Genomic DNA, 20,054 nt, shown 5'->3' with positions numbered 1-20,054 from the left:
AAGGCAACAGAGGCAGTGAGAGGCCATGTACTCTACCCAGGTCACAGGCAGTAGTAAGAGGCTAAGCAGTGTTTTATTTTTAAACATAACTGCAATAATTTAGTAAAGCTGCTTTATCATCATAAAATAGAGTGGTGATTCTTTTCTTTTTTCTTTTTACAATGATTCAATCACAGTGGAAATGTACAAAACATACAGATCAGCATATACAACAATTTCATCTTCATATAATCAGCAACAGAGACTGCTCAATGAGACATACTGTCCTTGAATCTCTCTACATTTCCACCCTGGTCTGACAGGTAAACAGAAATAGTGTCATCAGGCTCATTCCCTCACTAGAGGAGTGGAGGCGAAAACCTTTTGCAACTAATACCTTAGCATTCAAAGAGGAGGTATTTGTTGCTGAATTTCTAACTCGAGCTAGTCTGTGAGCAGGGTTTTCAATTCCAAGGCCTGTACATGTTAACTACTTTGTAGCTGTGCCTTCTGTGAGCTACACTAATGATATATTTGGCACTAAAAGTACATGTGGATTTTCTTTGGGTGACTAATTTACAACTGGGTGGTAGCTTAATGTACTGAGATGATCTGATCATTTTTCTATTTAGGTTTAATTTAAGGCAGTGGAAAAATTCTCATTTCATGTTGTGTGCAACCTTTTTGTCAAATGAGATGTGACCTTATTTTTATCCTTTAATCTTGAGTTATGAAGGAGGTTGTTAAGATGAATGATGTCCTGCCACTGTTGCCTATTTCTCTGAAGCCTAATCTTAAATTAGTTTATATTTCTGCCAAATGCAAACGATATTTGAATAACAAGGGCATAAATTATAATAAAGGGTGAACTTTATTTCTGATTCTACCTACTTCTCAAAATTATAAATAACAAATCAGGGAGACATGATATGTTCAAGTGTAACAAATTATCTCCTTGGGATTTAAAATGCAATTTTTAATTTAAAGTAGTTTATGCTCATTAAAGGTAAAAGAGAAAATAAAGGATCATAGAGAGAAGGTTGGAAATTACTCATGGCTCTATCACTCAAACAATGCCTTTAGAAATGTTGGTACATTTTGTTCCAACTATATATATATTCCCCATGGTCACAATTTTAATGTATCATTTAGGTCTCTGAAAGGTTATAAGGTGATTTTTGAAGTTGCTGGGTTGGAGGGCAATTTACAGAACAGATGGGTGGCTGGGGTAAAAGAATTTGGAACAAAAATATCACTAAAAGTTGCGCTTATGGTCAGCAATCAGGAAGCAAGATGCATAGGTCTTGCTTCTTCACAAAGTTTCCTCGGATGCTGCTGCCACTACAAAAAGAAATACTCCTGTCCCTTCCTTCCTAGCTGTGCTCTGCCAATGTTTGGAGTCTCAGGAAAGAGGATGCATTATAGTGGTATATCATGGGCTTGCCCCTTGCTCTACCACAGGAAGGAAGAGGGAGTACTTGATCTCTTTCTTTTTGAAATGAATATGATAGCTAATGTTCGCTATCCTTACCAAATGTTTGTTTCTGCTGAGTATTCTTAATTTAAAACTCAATCAAATCCTCACTAAATCTGAGAAAACTATTAGTATCTGTTTTATAGTGTGGTAACATCACCATTACCAAGAAGGGTACCTGGATGTGAACCCAGCCATCTGACTTTTGAGTTTGGATATTTAGGCTCTCTGTCATGCTAAGCCTTGGTATAGTGGCAGGAGGGTTGGAGAGCAAGGGTGTTCTCCTGAGAATCCATACAGTGGGGAAAAGTGAATATTCTGACATTTTTCTTGATCAAAATGTGCCCTATGTTCATTATATATACTTTTAAAATTCTAATTATGTAGTAATCGTATTTCCATGTAGATTTGTGTATTCATATGGTCTTGTATGTCTTTGTAGAGACAGGTTTCAAAAACATTCTATTTCAAAAATTCTTAATCAATTTTGAATTGACTCTTTTGAACTGTCTTCCAGTCTATTAATGAAAGCTATTATTTATCAAGTACTCACCATATGGTAGGCACATTTCTAAATGTTTTATACCATTTATTTTTCTCTATACAATTTTTTCTGTATTACATTTCTATTTCATTAAAAAACAGTGATGCTACTAATGAAAATACAACTTTTGATAAAATACTTATCTTCTTAAAGGAGTTGTTCTTGTTAGCAGGCATAGTATTTTCCTAATTGTTACCATTGTTATCAGGTTTAGGAATTCATTATAAATGTCATTTCTAATAGTATCTAGAGGGGGATACCTGATAGCAACAATAGGATTCTTATCTTAGTATGTTAAGAATCACAAGAATGTAGCAATAGGGTGGTGTGTTTGAGGATGTAATTTTTTAAAAGAACAAATGCTTCTCTATCATTATAGAACTTTCTAGTTGAATTGATAAGAATACTTATTATTAAATAATAAGACAAAATGTACTCATAAAAATTTTCTCAGGAATGTTTACCATCACTAATTATCAGGGAAATGCAAATCACAACTTCAGTGAGGTATCATCTCACCACAATTAGAGTAGTTCTTTTCTTTTTTTCTTTTTGACGATAGAATACATGTATTCATTTTGATAGAGCATACAGAAATGGAGTGCAATCCCTCATTTTACTGATTATACATGTTGTAGGATCACATCGGTCATGCAGTCATATATGTACCTGATGTAAGAATGTCTGTTTCACTCTACTATCATTCCTGGTCTCATACCACTTTCCCTCCCTTCACTCCCCTTTACTTAATATAAAGTAACTCTATTCTTCCCTATCCCCCACATTGGGAATTAGCATCTGCATATTAGAGAAAACATCCAACCTTTGGTTTTTTGGTTTTGGCTTATTTTACTTAGCATGATATTGTCTAACTCTGTCCACTTATTAGCAAATGACAGAATTTTATTCCTCTTTAAAACTGAGTAATATTCCATTGTATATATATATATATATATATATATATATATATATATATATACACACTATATATATATATACACAATATATATATATACACAATGTTATGTCAATTGAATATAAAATTTTAAAAATGTTCTTTGGTGGTAGCTGTTGGATAAAATCCAAACAATTTGGTGTTTTATTTATTCTTTATAATTTATGGATATGATTTAAATTTTTGATTACTTGGTTTATCTTTTTCTTTATATCTTAAAAAAGAATTTTACTGTATACCTGCACATGAATATATACACATTAATAGGTGTATGTATATGAACTTTTACTATGTATATATAAGCATATGGATATATATATCACATTTTCTTTATCCATTCATCTTCTGAAAGGCATCTAGGTTGGTTCCATATTTTAGCTATGGTGAATTGAACTGCTATAAACATTGATGTGACTGTGTTACTGTAGTATGCTAATTTTAAGTCCTTTGGGTATAAACCAAGGAGTGGGATAACTGGGTCAAATGGTGGTTCCATTCCAAGTTTTCTGAGGAATCTCCATACTGCTTTCCAGAGTGGCTGCACTAATTTGCATCCCCACCAGCAATGTATGAGTGTACCTTTTTCCCTACATCCTCACCAACACCTATTGTTGCTTGTGTTCTTGATAATAGCCATTCTGATTGGAGCAAGATAAAATCTTAGACTAGTTTTGATTTGCATTTCTCTCATTGCTATAGATGTTGAACATTTTTTCATATGGAATGCCTATTTTCAAAAAAGAGAATAAGGAATTCTGGGGAAGATGTGGAGAAAGGGGAATTCATGCAACCTTGGTAAGAATGCAGATTAGTATAGCTGTTATGGAAAACAGAATGGAAGTACCTCAAAAAACAAAGATTAACCACCATATGATCCAGTGATATTACTGTTGGCTAAATATCAAAGAAAGGAAATCAGTATGTCTTCACTCTGTGTTTACTGAAGTACTATTCACAATAGTCAAGGTATAGAATCAACCTGAGTTTGCATTGATGGATGAATGGATATATATCTAACAATGGAATATTATTGATCTATAAAAAGAACAAAATTCTATCATTTGTACCAACATTGATGAATGTGGAGGATGTTACTTACATCAAGTGAAATAAGGCGAAGCACAAAAAAGACAAGTATTGTTTGATCTCACTCAAATATGGAACCTAAAAAATTGATATACTAGAAGTAAAAAGTACAATAGTGGTTACCAGAGGCTGGGTGTTGGGGAAGGGAAGAGGGAGAGACATTGGTTAGCAGATAGAAAATTATGGTTAGATAGGAAGAATAAATTCTAGCATTTTCAGGGTGACTATAGTTATCAACAATTCATTGTTCATTTTAAAATCATTAGAGGAGAGGATTTTGAATATTCTCACACAAAGAAATGATAAATATTTGAGATGATGGATATGTTAACTATTCAGATTTATTACACATGGCATGCATGGATTGAATTACCATATTGTATCCCATAAATATATACAGTTATGTCAATTGAATATAAAATTTAAAAAATGTTCTTTGGTAGCTGTTGGATAAAATCCAAACAATTTGGTGTTTTATTTATTCTTTATAATTTATGAATATGATTTAATTTTTGATTACTTACTTTTTCTTTTTCTTTATATCTTAACAAAGAATTTTACTGTATACCTGCACATGAATATATGCACATTAATAGGTGTATGTATATGAACTTTTACTATGTATATATAAGCATATGGCTAGGTACATATACATATATGTGTGATGCTTTCTTATATCATTTCCCTTTGTTTGTACTTCCCTGAAGTATTACTGTTAATATTTTGGCATTATTCATCTTGAATTTTTTTCTCCAAATAGACAGGTGTGCACAAGGTTTTTCCAAACAAAACGGGGTTATATAGAGCTTTTTTGTTTACTTACTAGTACATTGTGATATTGTTTCATTTCAAAATCTTGTTATTTTGTAGAGCAATATACTATTACAGAATACAGATGCATAATAGTTCCTTTAAGAATGAATAATTGGTATTTTCTGTTTTTAAATAATTTTAAAATATTTTTAAAATTTTTATTTTAACCAAAAGCCCAAAGTTCTTTCTGATGTGTGGATGCTAACACATAATAAAAGGGGGTGGGGAGAGTAGACATTCATTTGATTAAATGAAGAGGAATGAAGGGAAGGAAGAGGGATTGGAATGGGAAAGACAGTAGTATGGATTGAACATAACTTTCCTATGTTCATGAATACATGACCAGTGAAACTCCACATCATGTAAAACCACAACCTAACTAGAATAAGTTTTGCTCCATGATGTAAAATATGACAGAATACACTCAACACATATATATCTAAAAAGAACAAATAAAAAAAGATTTTATTTTAAAATAGTTCCTAGTTATTTCCTCTGGATTTCAGGAATATCTGAGAATTCTCAGAAAACTTGGAATGGACCCATCTTTTGACCCAGTTATACCACGCCTGGGTTTATACCCAAAGGATTTAAATTTAGCATACTACATTAATGCAGCCACATCAATGTTTATAGCAGCTCAATTCACAATAGCTACGTTGTGGTAACAACCAAGATGCCCTTCAACAGATGAGTGGATAAAGAAACTGTGGTATATATACACAATGGAATATTATTCAGCCATAAAGAATAATAATATGGCATTTGCAGATAAATGAATGGAATTGGAAGAATAACATGCTAAGTGAAATAAGCCAATCCCAAAAAACCAAAGTCTGAATATTTTCCCTGATAAGTGGATGATGATATATAATGAGGGGAGGGTGCGGAATGAGAGAAGAATGAAGGAACTTTAGATTACATAGAGGGAAAAGAGAGGAAGTGAGGGATAAGAAAAATGGTGGAATGATACAGGCATCATTACCCTATGTACATGTATGATTACACGAATGGTATGAATCTGCATCATGCACAATCATAGAAATGAAAAGATGTACCCCATTTGTGTACAACGAATCAAAATGCAGTCTGTAAAAATAAAATAATAATAACAAAAAAATAGTTCCTAGTTATTTCCTCTGGATTTCAGAAATATCTGTATTGATATCTCTAAGTTTGTTTTTTCAGGTCTTCTCTCTTATTTCTTTTGGTTAGTTTGGCTAAAGGTTTATCAATCTTGTTTATCTTTTCAGAGAACCAAATCTTTGTTACATTGATATTTGTATTTTTTTATTCTCAAATTTTTGGCTCTGATTTTAATTTCCTGTCTTCTACATCTCTTATTGATTTTGCAGTTAGAGTTCTTCTTGCTTTTCTAGGGCCTTGAAGTATAACACTAGATTATTTATTTGGAATCTTTCTGTTATTTATTTTTATGTAGATATTCAATTCAAGCTTTCCTCTTAGGACTGCTTTCATCATTCCTTGAGATTTTGATATGTTGCATCTTTGTTCTCATTTGTTTTTAAGATTGTTTTTTATTTCTCTCCTGATTTTGGCTATGACCCATTCCTTATTCAAGCTCTTTAGTCAATTTCCATGGTATTACAATGGTTTCTGTTTTTTAACTTGTTATCGATTTCTAATTTCATTCCATTATGATTTGATAGGATGCAAGGAATTATCTGGATTTCCTTTTCTTTCTCTCTTTTTTTCATATTTACTAAGACTTGCTTTGTATCCTAAAATATAGTACATTTTGGAGAAGCTTCCATATGCAGTTAAGAGAAAGCACATTTTTTTTGATGAATGAAATATTCTGTAGATGTCTATTAGATCCATTTGATTAATTGTATTTTTTTTAGTTCTGAAGAACCTTTACTTAGTTTATGTCTAGATGATCTATCTATTGGTGAAAGAGGTATGTTGAAATCACTCAATATTATTGTTTTAGGGTCTGAGTCTTTGTATAAAGTAAAGTTTAAGTAAGTAGGTGACTGACATTTGGGGAATAAATATCTTCAATCATTATATCTTATTGAATGATTACCTCAATCAATATTGATTGATCTTCTTTGTCACTTTTGATTTATTTTTGCTTAAAATCTGTACTTTTTAAAGTTTTATTTCAGATTTTAAATAAATCTTCCATGAGCATCTTCTGAATATTTCATTTCTTTTTTGTGCTATTTTTATAGTAGGGTAGATTTTTAGATTTGGAAGTGCTAGTTTAAAAAGTATACACATTTAATATTGGATACTTTTCCAAACTACCTTTCAAGATGCTTCTGTTGGTTTATGAGCAAATCATGAATCATAGTGTTGTTTCACCACATTTTATTCATAATGGACCTTATTATTCTTTTAATTTTTGCTAATCTAATTGGCAAATCCATTAAGTTACTTTTTCTTACTGACTTACAGGTATATTTCATGTATTGTGGACATCAGCCTCTGATATATTAAATATTTCATCTTGTCCTATAGAATGCCACTTGCTGTCTAATTTTATTTAAACTATTTTTTTCCATTGAGAAAACTTTATTTTTATTTTTTTTTAAGAAAACTTTATTTTTTATATAGTTAAAATGTTATTAAACTATGTTTTACTTTGTGGCTTCTGTTTTATTTCAATGTCTTCTTTCTTTCGATTATGCCTTATTTCCTTCTTCTACAGATTATCCCCAGCAGCATACACACATGCATAGTATTTCTCAACAATAAATTTAAAGAAAAATCTCCCTTTACTACATGTCTGTTAGAATCTACTTTCCTATTGCTCCCAAAGTGTCTGTTCATTTTCTCTTTGCCCATTCTCTCTTGCACCTATTTAATCAGACTTTTCATCTAATAAGTATTCCCAGATAGCATTAGGACCACCAGATACCCATCCACAGGTTGTCTTCATCTTACTTGACCTGTTAGTGACATTTGACACAGAGGATCACTCCCTTTTCTTGAGGCATGGTCTTCATCACTAAACCTTTGGGATACCCATCTCATTTTTCTCTCCTCTAATCTCACTGACCAAATTTACTGATTTCCTTTGCTGATTACTTCTCAAAATGGTGAGTGTCCTTCTTCTATTCATGTTAATTCCCTGGCAATCCCTATGCCTTCATGGCTATCAATATGATCTATGTGCCTGTGACTCTCACATGCTTTGTCCATAATCATCCTCTTCATTTCACATTTACAAATTTAGCTCTCCCTGCCCATATATCCTCTTCAGTGTTATTAGCAACACATACGATAAACATGAGATTATTGTATTTTTAAAATTTTTAATTTTTTAATTTAAATTAATTTTTAACATATAAAAACACAGAATTGCCCATATTAATGGGAGTCCATGTGGTATTTCAGTACATGTACACATTATGTAATATTTAATTCAGGCTAAACATGTCTGTTGCTTCAAATACTTACCATTTATTTTTGATGAAATCTTTCCAAATTTTTTCTTCCTGTTTTTCAAAATATATAGTACATTATTGTTATCTATAATCACCCCACTGTGCAGTAGCACACCAGAAGGACTTGCTTCTTTCTAACTCTAACTTAGTACTCATTGAGCAAACTTTTTCCTCCCCACTACTTTCCCCAGCCTTTGGTACCCATCATTCTGTTCTGAACTTTTATGAGATCAACTTTTCTATATTCCATATATGAGTGAGATCATTTTTAATTATATTTTTTAAATTTTTACAGACTGCATTTTGATTCGTTGTACAAGAATGGGGTACATCTTTCATTTCTATGGTTGTGCATGATGTACATTTATACCATTCATGTAATCATACATGTCCATAGGGTAATGATGTCTGTCTCATTCCATCATTTTTAATACCTCCACCCCCTCCTCTCTCTCATTTCTCTCTATGTAATCTAAAGTTCCTCCATTCTTCCCTCTCCCTCACTTCCCTCCCCCTCATTATATATCATCATCCACTAATCAGGGAAAACATTCGACCTTTGGTTTTTTGGGATTGGCTTATCTCACTTAGCATGATATTCTCCAGTTTCATCCATTTATCTGCAAATGCCATAATATTCTTCTTCTTTATGGCTGAATAATATATTATATATATCTCTCACAGTTTCTTTATCCATTCATCTGTTGAAGGGCATCTAGGTTGGTTCCACAATCTTGCAGTACTTTTCTTTTTGTGTTTGACTTTTTTAACTGGTTCCATTTATATCGTTGCATATGACCGAATTTCATTCTTTATTATGGATGACTAGTATTCTGTTCTGTATATTTACCATATTTTCTGTTTGTCAGTTGATGGACACTTTGTATTCATTTCTGGGCTGTTGTGACTACTGTTGCTATGAACATGGGAGTCTGTTCCACATACTGATTTCATTTCCTTTGGAGATATACATATGCATACATAAATGAACATATACGTACACACACACACACACACATCTAGTGGAGATGTCTGGATTATATGATAGTTCTATTTTTTAATTCTTTGAAGCACCTTCATACTGTTTTCCATAGTGCTGTACTAATCATACTCATTTCCATACCTGTGTAAGAATTCCTTTTTTTCTATTTGTTGATTTCAGTTTTCTTAAACTTGTTCCTCCGACAGTCTCCATATCAATATATGGTACTTCTTATTTTTCACTTGTTCATGTTTAACATATTGAAGTAAAAAATCCAGTCTCCACCAAATTGTTTTTTTTGTCAACACTGCACCATCAGCAAATTCTGACAGCTCAATTTTCCATATATATGTAAAATAGAAACTTTCTACCGAATCTACCACAACTACCCTAAGACAGCACTCCTATGGATTATTACAGTAGCTCCAAAGTAACTTTCCTGCTTTAGTTCCCTTCCCAACCCTTATTTAGTCATTCTTTCTTATTGCTAAACAGTATTCCTGGTACTAATATACCACAGTTTGTTTAGCCATTCACCCACTGAAAAACTTTTGGATTGTTTATACTTTCTTTATCCTTTGGTTAGAGAGAGAAGTTTTTTGATAAGGATTCTTTTGGTCTGCATTCTTTGGTATTTCCAGAATGTGGGCTTCTTCATCTGCAAGTCTGAATATATTGGGTAAAAAGAAAAAAACCCAGTGAACTCACTACCATATTGTTTTTGGGCTTGAGGTCCCTAACTGGTTTTCTCTATTTTCTCCATCTTTATTCTCTTCTTCTTTTTTTTTTTTTCCTGCTCTGTCTTAACAATTATATATATATTTGTGGGGTATCATGTGATGTTTCAGTACATATGTACATTGTGTAGTGTTTTAAACTCTTCCACTTGTTTATATATACTGTCTAGTTGTACTTAAAGGGAGGAATGGGACATCTATCTATTCTGAATAGAGGTCACCTGAGTCATTTCTGAACTTAATTTTTAATGTGTCTCTTTTGGCTCTTCTCTCTGCAGGTATCTGGAACTAGAAAGCAGTGGCCATCGGAATGAAGTCAGACTGCATTACCGCTCAGGCAGTCATCGTCCTCACACAGAAGTGTTTCCTTACATTTTGGCTGATGACAAGTGGCACAAGCTCTCCTTAGCCATCAGTGCCTCCCATTTGATTTTACACATTGACTGTAATAAGTAAGTGAAATATTCTCACTTCAGAAAATGGAAGATTCTAAGAAATGACTCTCCATTCATATTCCTCTCTGATTTTTCTTTTTGCAGAATTTATGAGAGAGTGGTGGAAAAGCCCTCTACAGACTTGCCTGTAGGCACAACATTTTGGTTGGGACAGAGAAATAATGCACATGGATACTTCAAGGTATCATTTGGCTAGAGTTTGAGCATAAACTGTAAAAGTTTTCTAATGAGTTTGGACAAGTTTGTTTCACTTTTTATGATGTGGAACAAAAATAAGAAAGGTGTACGTTTAATTTGTATCTATTTCTATTTTCCTTTCTTTTTCCTTTTCCACTGGTCTTTTATTTAACTGGCAAAATGTCTCTTCAGTGAGTTTGGTTCTTAAACCTTAAAGAGATGATCATAATTGGGACAGTTAACATGTTTTTCTTAAAATTAAGCATTCAAAGCAATAAAAATCTAAAATGTTGACATATAGATAAACACTCTATCACTGAAGTATAACCTTTGGTGATACTTTTACGGGGATGTTAATAATAAACAATTTGAAACTTTTAAAAAAATATTCATTATTTCTGGTCCCCTCAAACTCCAGAAAGTAAGAAAAGAATACATATATGTGCACAAATGTGCCCTAATAGAAAGCAGTCATAAGTTATATCTTTTTTTAAATGTGTCCTTAGAACCACTTCACAGAATTTCATGATTGGAGAGGATCAAACGATTTAATTTTTAAATTTTAAGGATGGAGAAATAAAGACCAGAGACTGCTTGGCTCCAAGCCTACAGTGCAACCATTTTCTCCGAGTGACTGTGACAGTGCCTGCCACGCAGCAGTGGCTTAATGACTGTGTGTTAAAGAGTGACAGGTGATGTGTACAACTCACGGATTTTATGCTAGAGGTATCAGTAAATTTAAAATTGTGTTCTGAGCAAAGCATATAATTTTACAAAGGTAATTTGTTTTAAAACTTATTTAAACATTATTGCCTGGAATCCAGGTGCTTTGAATGCAGTATTCAAACTTATCCATAGCCTTGCTAGTGTTAATGCATGGTCTTTTCTTTCTTATATACATATGCATAAACCTGTTCGGAGAGGTTAAGTGAGTTGCCCAAACCCAGGCAGCTAGTAAGTGGCACGTGGAAAATTGATTCCATGCTTACCATTCCTAAAAATCAATGCTCTTGTCCCATGTAGGGAGTGGAAGATGTGTGCTGTGTGTTCCAAATTTCTCCTTAATTGAATTATGAAAGTCTTTCCCAGGGAGCCCAGATGTGACTTTACAGTCCTTACATGTCAATTATGTGTACAACCCTGTGGGTAATTGTCTGTATTATAGTCAGTGAATGGTATCCATTAGAATTGTACTGTATGTAACCTAAGTAACTATATGTGTAGCCTTTTGTAACATTGCTGCTTTTAAGTGATAGGAGTATGTGCAGGAGTTGACTCCTTAATTCAAACTCAAGCAAACAACAAATCCAGTCATTGCCACACAGTATACCAAAATGTTTATCATTCCTAGTGACACCTGTTATTAATCAGATTACCCAGGTGAAAGATAAACACATGATAAATCTCTATAGGTACGTTCAGAATTGCCTTCATAACATGTTGGAACTTTTACTCATGCTATTAGACATTTTGCCTGCCTTTTTCAAAGGAATAAAGGGAAATATCAATTAAGGGGGAAAAAAGTTGATGAAGAAAGGGAGGGGGTGGTGGATGAAAGGGACAGCTGGAGTGTGTCTGATGAGATCATTTCTGAGTTACCATTGGCCTTTGCTTTAAGAGCTCAGCAAGCTGGAAACTAATTGTTATACCTTAATGACTAAGGATGCATGTAAATTTTGCCTATAAACATGTGATGAAGCCTTCTGTGTAAAACGGGTCATTTCTAGCTGGCATTTAAAAAAATTTCATGCTAAACTTTCTGTACTCTTAAGGATTCACCACTAAGTCTTGCTGCAGCTGTTTAATAAATCTATTATCCTTTTTGAATTAAGAAATTAGTTTTAAAATGTCCCACTGAAAAATAAGAAATGCTCAAATGAGCATTGCTTTCAGGATTCAGTTTTTCTATTTTTTTTCATTTTGATGATTAAAGTTAATTCAAAATTGGTAACAATTTCAGGGGTGCTAAAGCTGGAAGTGGTTTTTAGGTTAATTTTTAAAGGTCATTTTCAAACCCTACTTCGGTGGGTAACTAAAAATAACTTCTCCTAACAACCTATTGCCACTTAATTATATCTTGACATTTAATCTTAAGGCTTTAAAAATATTATCAGTAAGAGGCTACATGGGTAATAATCTGTTTTGCCTGATGAGTTTCTTCCCCTTGGTATGAAGTAGAAGGAATATATTAAAAAAGACTCTTTACTCAGGGATTTTGGTGAGTCTGTTCTTTAATGTTTTCTTCATGAACTTGACTGTTGAGCATAATTTGGGCAAATGAAAACAATATTTCTTTTTCTTTATTTTTCACACACAGGGCATAATGCAAGATGTGCAATTACTAGTCATGCCCCAAGGATTTATTGCTCAGTGCCCAGATCTTAATCGCAGTAAGTCTATTTGTCCTTCCACTGTGTGATGTGATAAAAAGTGTGCTTCTTGTTTAATTTTGTCTAGAATGTCAGTTTGAAATTGGAGTTCACATCTAATGGATGTCAGCATAGACTTAATCACATTGAGCCCCCTATAAATACAATTTGACCAATGTTGTGTTTGTAATTCCAGCCTGTCCAACTTGCAATGACTTCCATGGACTTGTGCAGAAAATCATGGAGCTGCAGGATATTCTAGCCAAAACATCAGCCAAGGTAAAAGCTTCTTAAAAATATAGTGAGGGAACTAAGAAATCCTTGAGGTTTCAAATAGTTCCTTTTATAACCATTGATTTTCTCCTTTGAGACATTCCTTATACCACACTATTGGAAGTACTGAATCTAAATCCTTGCTCAAGGAAAAGGCTTATAAATATTCAGATCCCAGCCATCTGTATAACAAATGATTCAGTAAATCAGGAATAAAGCAGATTACCTTTATCCATTGCTTATCACACATCAAGATTTATTTTTAGTTTAAGTTTTCATTATTAGTTATTACTATTTAGCTTTTTGTTATAAGCCAGAGGCAGCAAGACAGTGTAAAGAATATGTAGTATAATTTTATCAAGGAAATGGTTTCACAAATGCTTTCTACCACTATGTTGCAGTAGTAGGTTTATTCACTAATGTCTTAAGCATATATCAGGTTTTCTGACAATTTCACCAGATTTTTAAATTTTGCACAGTAGTTATAAATTACCTGAAAGTTGTATTGTATAGTGACTTGTTATTTATATAACTCCTAAATTTACTTTTTCACTTGAGTAAACATATTAATGAAGCAATATTTAAAAAAAATAGAAAATGCTTTTCTGCATTGAGTGATGCATATTGAATTAGCCATCGATTTGTGTTTCATAAATTGTACTTTTTGTTTTAAAGTCAAGGAACAAATTTTTCACAAAAAGTAAAGAAAGCCCCTTTCTTTTAAAAGAAAGACTGATTTTTTAATAACTAAGTGGTTGATGTGCACAGCTATCATCATTGCTGTATACTTAAAAAAATTAGATGCCTGCTGGAATGTTTTGCATTTCTGCGTTGCTGGGTTGGTGAACAATGTGAACCCTTCCTTTGTGTCACAGCTGTCTCGAGCTGAACAGAGAATGAATAGACTGGATCAATGCTATTGTGAGAGGACTTGCACCATGAAGGGAACCACCTACCGAGAATTCGAGTCCTGGACAGACGGTTGTAAAAACTGCACATGCCTGGTATGGCTTCCATTTGTGTTCAGAGGACGGGAACTCAGATGTTCCCACTTCTTTAAAAATTTATTAAAACAATGTAATCATGAAAATTTCAAGACCCATTTCCTCAAGACACAACACTAAAGTGCCAGAAAACCTGGTCACATCTAAGGAGCCTTGTATTACATTATTAAAAACACTTTCTAGTCTGTAAAGATGATTATGGTTTAGGAATGCTATAAAGTTTAAGTTTATTGGTACACACATGAAGTTAGCAATTTAAATTAGCATAGTAAGGTGATTCTCAAAGGATTCTCCTATATTCCTCATTAGCATTTCCATGGATTTTGACCCTCTTCGTTTTATTAATGCATTTTAGTAAAACTAAATTATATATAACATTAAATATCATGTTCAAATTGAGCAATGTAAACAAATTATGTAGTTTAAAAAATAAGATTATCTTAAATAGTTTACTAATACAGTGGAATACAAACTATAGAGTTTAAATGAACATGATTTTGGTCTAATTGCTCACTAATAAAATAGACTTTTAATGTATTATTTCATAACAGTATATTCATTTTCAAAGAAAAGTTCAAAATGAGCTTGGTTTTGAACTTTTAAATTCCACATTGAACTCATCTGATAAAAAGTAATCTTTCTGGAGAGAAGTCAGAGATCTATATGAATTAACCATTAAATTTCCCCATGGTCATCTCGTTTATTCAAAAGCAGACTGTCATACAAATAAAAACATAGTTCAGAAATAACTGTGTGTGTAAGAGAAAAAGAGAGAAAGAGAGAGAAAAGAGAGGGCTTTTATTCAGTAACATAACATGTTTCTGCCAAAATTATAACACTTTACAAATACAGTATAACCTTATCAGTCTTGTAAATGGGGACCAAAAAATATAATTGAGTAAAATCTAAATCCAGGATGTGTTATGGTGAAGTCAATAAAATGACTAGGAAAGCCTAAGTAGCCAACCACCTGGGACCTCTGGATGACCTTAAGTAATCAAATTCCTTGTGGGCCTGTTTGCAGTTTGGGGCATCCTGTGGTGATTGTCAGCACTAGCTTGCTTTGTGGGGGCGGCCTGTCCAATCTTACATATCCATTAGAGATTCTGATTCTTGAGACTGGGACTTCCAGGATGGTAGCAGCTATTCCAGAAATTTTCTGGTTTGTTGATGTTCATTTTGTGAGTAATCTAGGGATAATTGGGTGCTCCAGCCCTACTCCGAGGTTGCTATTCCCTTGTTGGGGTGTGCCCTTCCATTCACCTGTGTCCTTATCCACTTCTCTACAGAAGATGAGGACTATAGTTCATTTAAGATCAGTTGCTTGACAAAAGATTGGGACCACTCACCAAATATGTTATGACTCAACTTGTATTGCTATGGGTCACTGTATTAGGGATGTTACTGTATAATAGCTAAAGAAAATAAAGATATTTATGTAAAGAGTTTGAAACTTTAGAAATGGATCAAAAAGACCTTGGAGACTATTAAATTCCTAGAAATTCTTTAAATATTGTTTGCTTTTCAGAATGGAACCATCCAGTGTGAAACTTTGATCTGCCCAGTTCCTGAATGCCCAATTAAATCAGCTCCTGCATATGTGGATGGCAAATGCTGTAAGGAATGCAAATGTGAGCATACATTTTATGATGAATACTTTCTCTAGAAAAAATAAAACTTTGTATTAATAAATGTTTAACCCACTGGTTAATCTGAGCAAGCTAAGTGGCTTTCGGAAATGATGGAATATTTATCTATTTTGGTTTATTTGTTCTTTTCCATTTTGAAATGCTATTCTCTTTTCTAGCAGGATATTGTTTTCCTTGGAAGAATCTACTCTGTATAGTGATGGTGATAGGAAAGATGTGTAAGAACTTATTGGAAGGCATTTGACCTATTGCATTGCTTAATATAAGTACCTCCAATATAGATCAAGAGTAGTTCACATTCAGCCACAATAACCAAGGAAATCCATGATATAATTGACCTTCAACATCAGGAGATATACTGCTACATTAGCCCAAATAACAGAAGTTCACATTATTGTAGAATCATCCAGTGGGTATGGCATGGCCCCAATTCAGAAAAAAATGTCTCACACAGTGTCTGAGGCAGCTTTTCTACATTTTAGCACATATTATATAAGCTCCGTTCTATAGTTAGCCTCAAAGGAGTGCTAGGTCATTCATTAGTAAGAAAAATCAGTTCATCCATGTTACTTATAATTTTAAACATCTTTTCCTTAATCCTTGTTAAAAGAGGTTCTCATTTTACTATTTGTTTTTGTAAAGGAGAAACATGTATGAACACTGAGTTATTATAAAGTTTGTAGAGTATATAAAGTTGTTTAAGTCCAAGTGTATTCAAATGTATGCATTCAAGACAGCAGGAGAAAGGGAGGGATGAGGAGGCAAAAAGAGAAACGTGATGGAGAAAGAGGGAGAGGGAATTACTAGTGACTTTTACTGGGGTTTTATGTATACCTCACTCCTTTACCTTTGTCATATCTTACTTTTGCCTACACAGTGGGCCTGTGCTGCTGTTGGTGAGACTGACATTATCAGAGAAAAATCAGGAAGTTGCTTTGTAGTCCATTGATTTCATTCCCTCAGGGGCTCATTTATTTTTAATTTTATTAGGCTTACATTAAAGCCAGTTCATTTCATGAGAGTGTAGGAGCATAGTCAAGTAGATTTGAAGGAACTAAGAGGGATTGAATACAATTGTTTTAACACATGTCACTAGCTAATTTCCTTGGTGAGAAGTAATTTGAGTTTTCCTTGGACATCTCTTAATAACTAGAAGCTGTGGTGATGTTCTGTGATTTTCTTTGTGTAGGTATTTGAAGCTAGGAGGAAGGCAGGTTAAATATAGGGCTTCCTAATTATAAAACAACAATAACTGGAATCATACTTTCTATTCAACTTTTATCCTTTCTTCCCATATTCTATGTTGTTATCAGTGAACAGGACAGATTTGCATTAAGCGAGGTCAATTTATTAGATATAGGCTGATTGAAATAAAGGCTATTGTGATGGGTACATTAGTCAGAAGTGGTGAATTTCAGTTTTGATATTACCATTTGTCTCTGTAACCAACCATAAGCTGCCTATTAAATCATACTAATTCTTGAAATCTTCCCAACAAGTATGTAAGCACAATGAAATGGTAAAATATTGTGAGATTCATTAATGCATAATGTTTCTGGCAGACTTTGGTGCTAATGATGGAGAACTGACTATTTTCCTCATATCTAAACTAGTGAAAAACGAAATTAATCTGTGCACAGGCCACAGCATTCTTGGGAAAAAAAAAAAGCCAAATCAATTAAGTTGACTCTCTCATTTTATGTGGCTAAAAAGTCACAAAGATGAAGTGACTTTGTCTTTCTGGTAATATCTGATGATATCCAATAAATACCATGGGATATAGAGGGCTTATGTCTATATTTGTTTGTAATTTAAATGATTTGAACTTCTAGTTTTAATGAATCCTGCATTTTACTAAAGCTAGCAAGACAATACCATAACAGGCATAGATTTTTTTCCTTCTAAGGGAAATAAATGTTTAGTTCATATGGATATCATTAGAGATTATTTAGGAAGACGTCTCAACAAGGCACAATTTTAAAACAAGTCACTAAAAATATTTTAGAAAATGTGCTTTTGGAAAGTTTCGTATTAGACATATACTACTTAAAACGAGTTTAACAATCATCTCTGACTTTTTTAGAAAGTACAGATTTCTATATATGTTCTTACAGTGGGAGAAACAAAAATAGTTACACATATCAATAATTTTTTAATGTATGTATGTGTATGTTATCTTACTGAAACATGAGGAGAAAGTCTCATCTTCCTATGTTAATTTTAACAATACTACTTTATAAATTATGAGAACTTAATTTTATTGGAGTATACATTAATTTCCAAGGTTTTTACTCTTTGAAACACATAAGCCCTCCTAGACCTCTGCACCTACCCTATCTTTGAGATGCTTTTGATCAATTGCCTTTAAGAAAAAAAAAGTTCTAGTTATATATGACAGTAGAATGCACTTTGACACATTCTACCTAAATGGAGTATTACTTCTCATTCTTCTGGTTGTACATGATGTAGATTCACACTGGTTATGTAGTCAGATATGCACATAGGGTAATAATGTCTGATTTATTCTACAATCCTCACCCCCACACTCCTCCCCCTCCCTTCACTTCCTTCTGCCCAATCCAAATAACTCTGTTTTTGCCCTAGCCACTCCACCCCCCCATTGTGAATTAGCATCCACATATCAGAGAAAACATTCAGCCTTTGATTTTTTGGGACAGGCTTATTTCACTGAGCATATTCTCCAGCTCCATTCGTTTACTGGCAAATGCCATCATTTCATTCTTCTTTAAGGCTGAGTAATATTCCATTGTGTGTGTGTGTGTGTGTGTGTGTGTGTGTGTGTGTGTACACAATTTAAAATGTGATATGTATATATGTATTTTCTTTATCCATTCACCTATTGAAGGACACCTAGGTTGGTTCCATAGTAAACAGGTATTGTGAGTTGAGCTGCTATAAACATTGATGTAGTCCCATCACTGCAGTATGTTAATTTTAAGTTCTTTGGGTACATACTGAGGAGTGGGATAACTAGGTCAATGGTGGTTCCATTCCAAGTTTTCTGAGGAATCTCCATATTGCTTTCCATAGTAGTTGCACCAATTTGCAACCCCACCAGCAATGTATGAGTGTACTTTTTTCCCCACATCCTCACCAACACATATTATTGCTTGTATTCTTGATAATTGCCATTCTGACTAGAGTGAGATGAAATCTTAGAGTGATTTTGATTTGCATTTCTCTACTTGCTAGAGATGTTGAACATTTTTCATATATTAATTGCTTTGTATATCTTCTTCTGTGAAGTAACTGTTCAGTTCCTTAGCCCATTTATTGATTGGGTTATTTGTTGTTTTGGTGTTGAATTTTTTGAGTTCTTTATGTTTCCTGGAGATTAATGCTATATCTGAGGTACATGTGGTAAAGATTTTGTCCCATTCCAATTGCCTTTTTAGTGACATAAAAATCAATAGAATATATTCTTCAGTGCAAACTGTTAAAGGAGATAAATCATTTATTATTCCTGAACTTCTTCCTAACTGCTCAATGTTACTTTGCCAAGATTGAAATGAATAAAACCATGCAGTAGCCAGTCACTATTTGGTGTTCTCAATTTAATGCTTTCAGTCTTGATTCATTAGAGTTGTTTGCACTATTCTGAGCATTCCTGTTTGGTAACCCCCTGCCTTTTTTTTTTTTTTTTTTTTTTTTTAACTCAGTAACTTCAGCTCCAACCCTTTATCTGAACATAAACAGTGATGAATAGCAATAAGGTGATTGTTCTGGGAATGAAGTCAGAGAGAAGCAAGCCTTTCTTTTGAATATACATGAGGAAAATTGTGGGAGGAATTGCTTAACTTTTCTTGCCTCTACCATTGAGCTACTGTGGTGGAGTTAAATCGGTTAACATTCAAAGTCAGGAATGCAAATGCCAGATCATTAAGGTAATGGTAATCACAAATATAATGAAGTCATTCTCACTTTTTCAGCTTAGAAGGCACATTCTTTGTCCCTCATTTTATCTGTACATATCAAATAAGGGCCAAGGAATGTTGCCTCCATCCTCGTAACAAGAATATTGCATTATTTGTCCAGAATACATGATTAGTTAGTGGTCCCAGAGAAATTCCACTGGACAGTGCTGTACTTTGCCAGTCTACTTCCATTTTAAAAATTATCG

At 33.4% G+C, this 20,054-nt stretch overlaps 1 protein-coding gene across 1 annotated transcript in view; it reads left to right on the top strand.

The window, feature by feature from the left end:
• Nell2 (neural EGFL like 2) overlaps nucleotides 1-20,054 on the top strand; it is a 452,294-nt gene that overhangs the window by 136,332 nt on the left and 295,908 nt on the right. Inside the window, exons 5-10 of the mRNA XM_047551259.1 lie at nucleotides 10,265-10,438; nucleotides 10,526-10,622; nucleotides 12,936-13,008; nucleotides 13,184-13,266; nucleotides 14,136-14,264; nucleotides 15,793-15,895. Coding sequence (XP_047407215.1) covers nucleotides 10,265-10,438; nucleotides 10,526-10,622; nucleotides 12,936-13,008; nucleotides 13,184-13,266; nucleotides 14,136-14,264; nucleotides 15,793-15,895 — 659 coding nt within the window. The remainder of the gene's footprint in view (nucleotides 1-10,264; nucleotides 10,439-10,525; nucleotides 10,623-12,935; nucleotides 13,009-13,183; nucleotides 13,267-14,135; nucleotides 14,265-15,792; nucleotides 15,896-20,054) is intronic.

The sequence above is a fragment of the Sciurus carolinensis genome, chromosome 4, assembly GCF_902686445.1.
Source record: "Sciurus carolinensis chromosome 4, mSciCar1.2, whole genome shotgun sequence".
NCBI lineage: Eukaryota > Metazoa > Chordata > Mammalia > Rodentia > Sciuridae > Sciurus > Sciurus carolinensis.
This window is presented reverse-complemented; position numbering and strand designations above follow the sequence as displayed.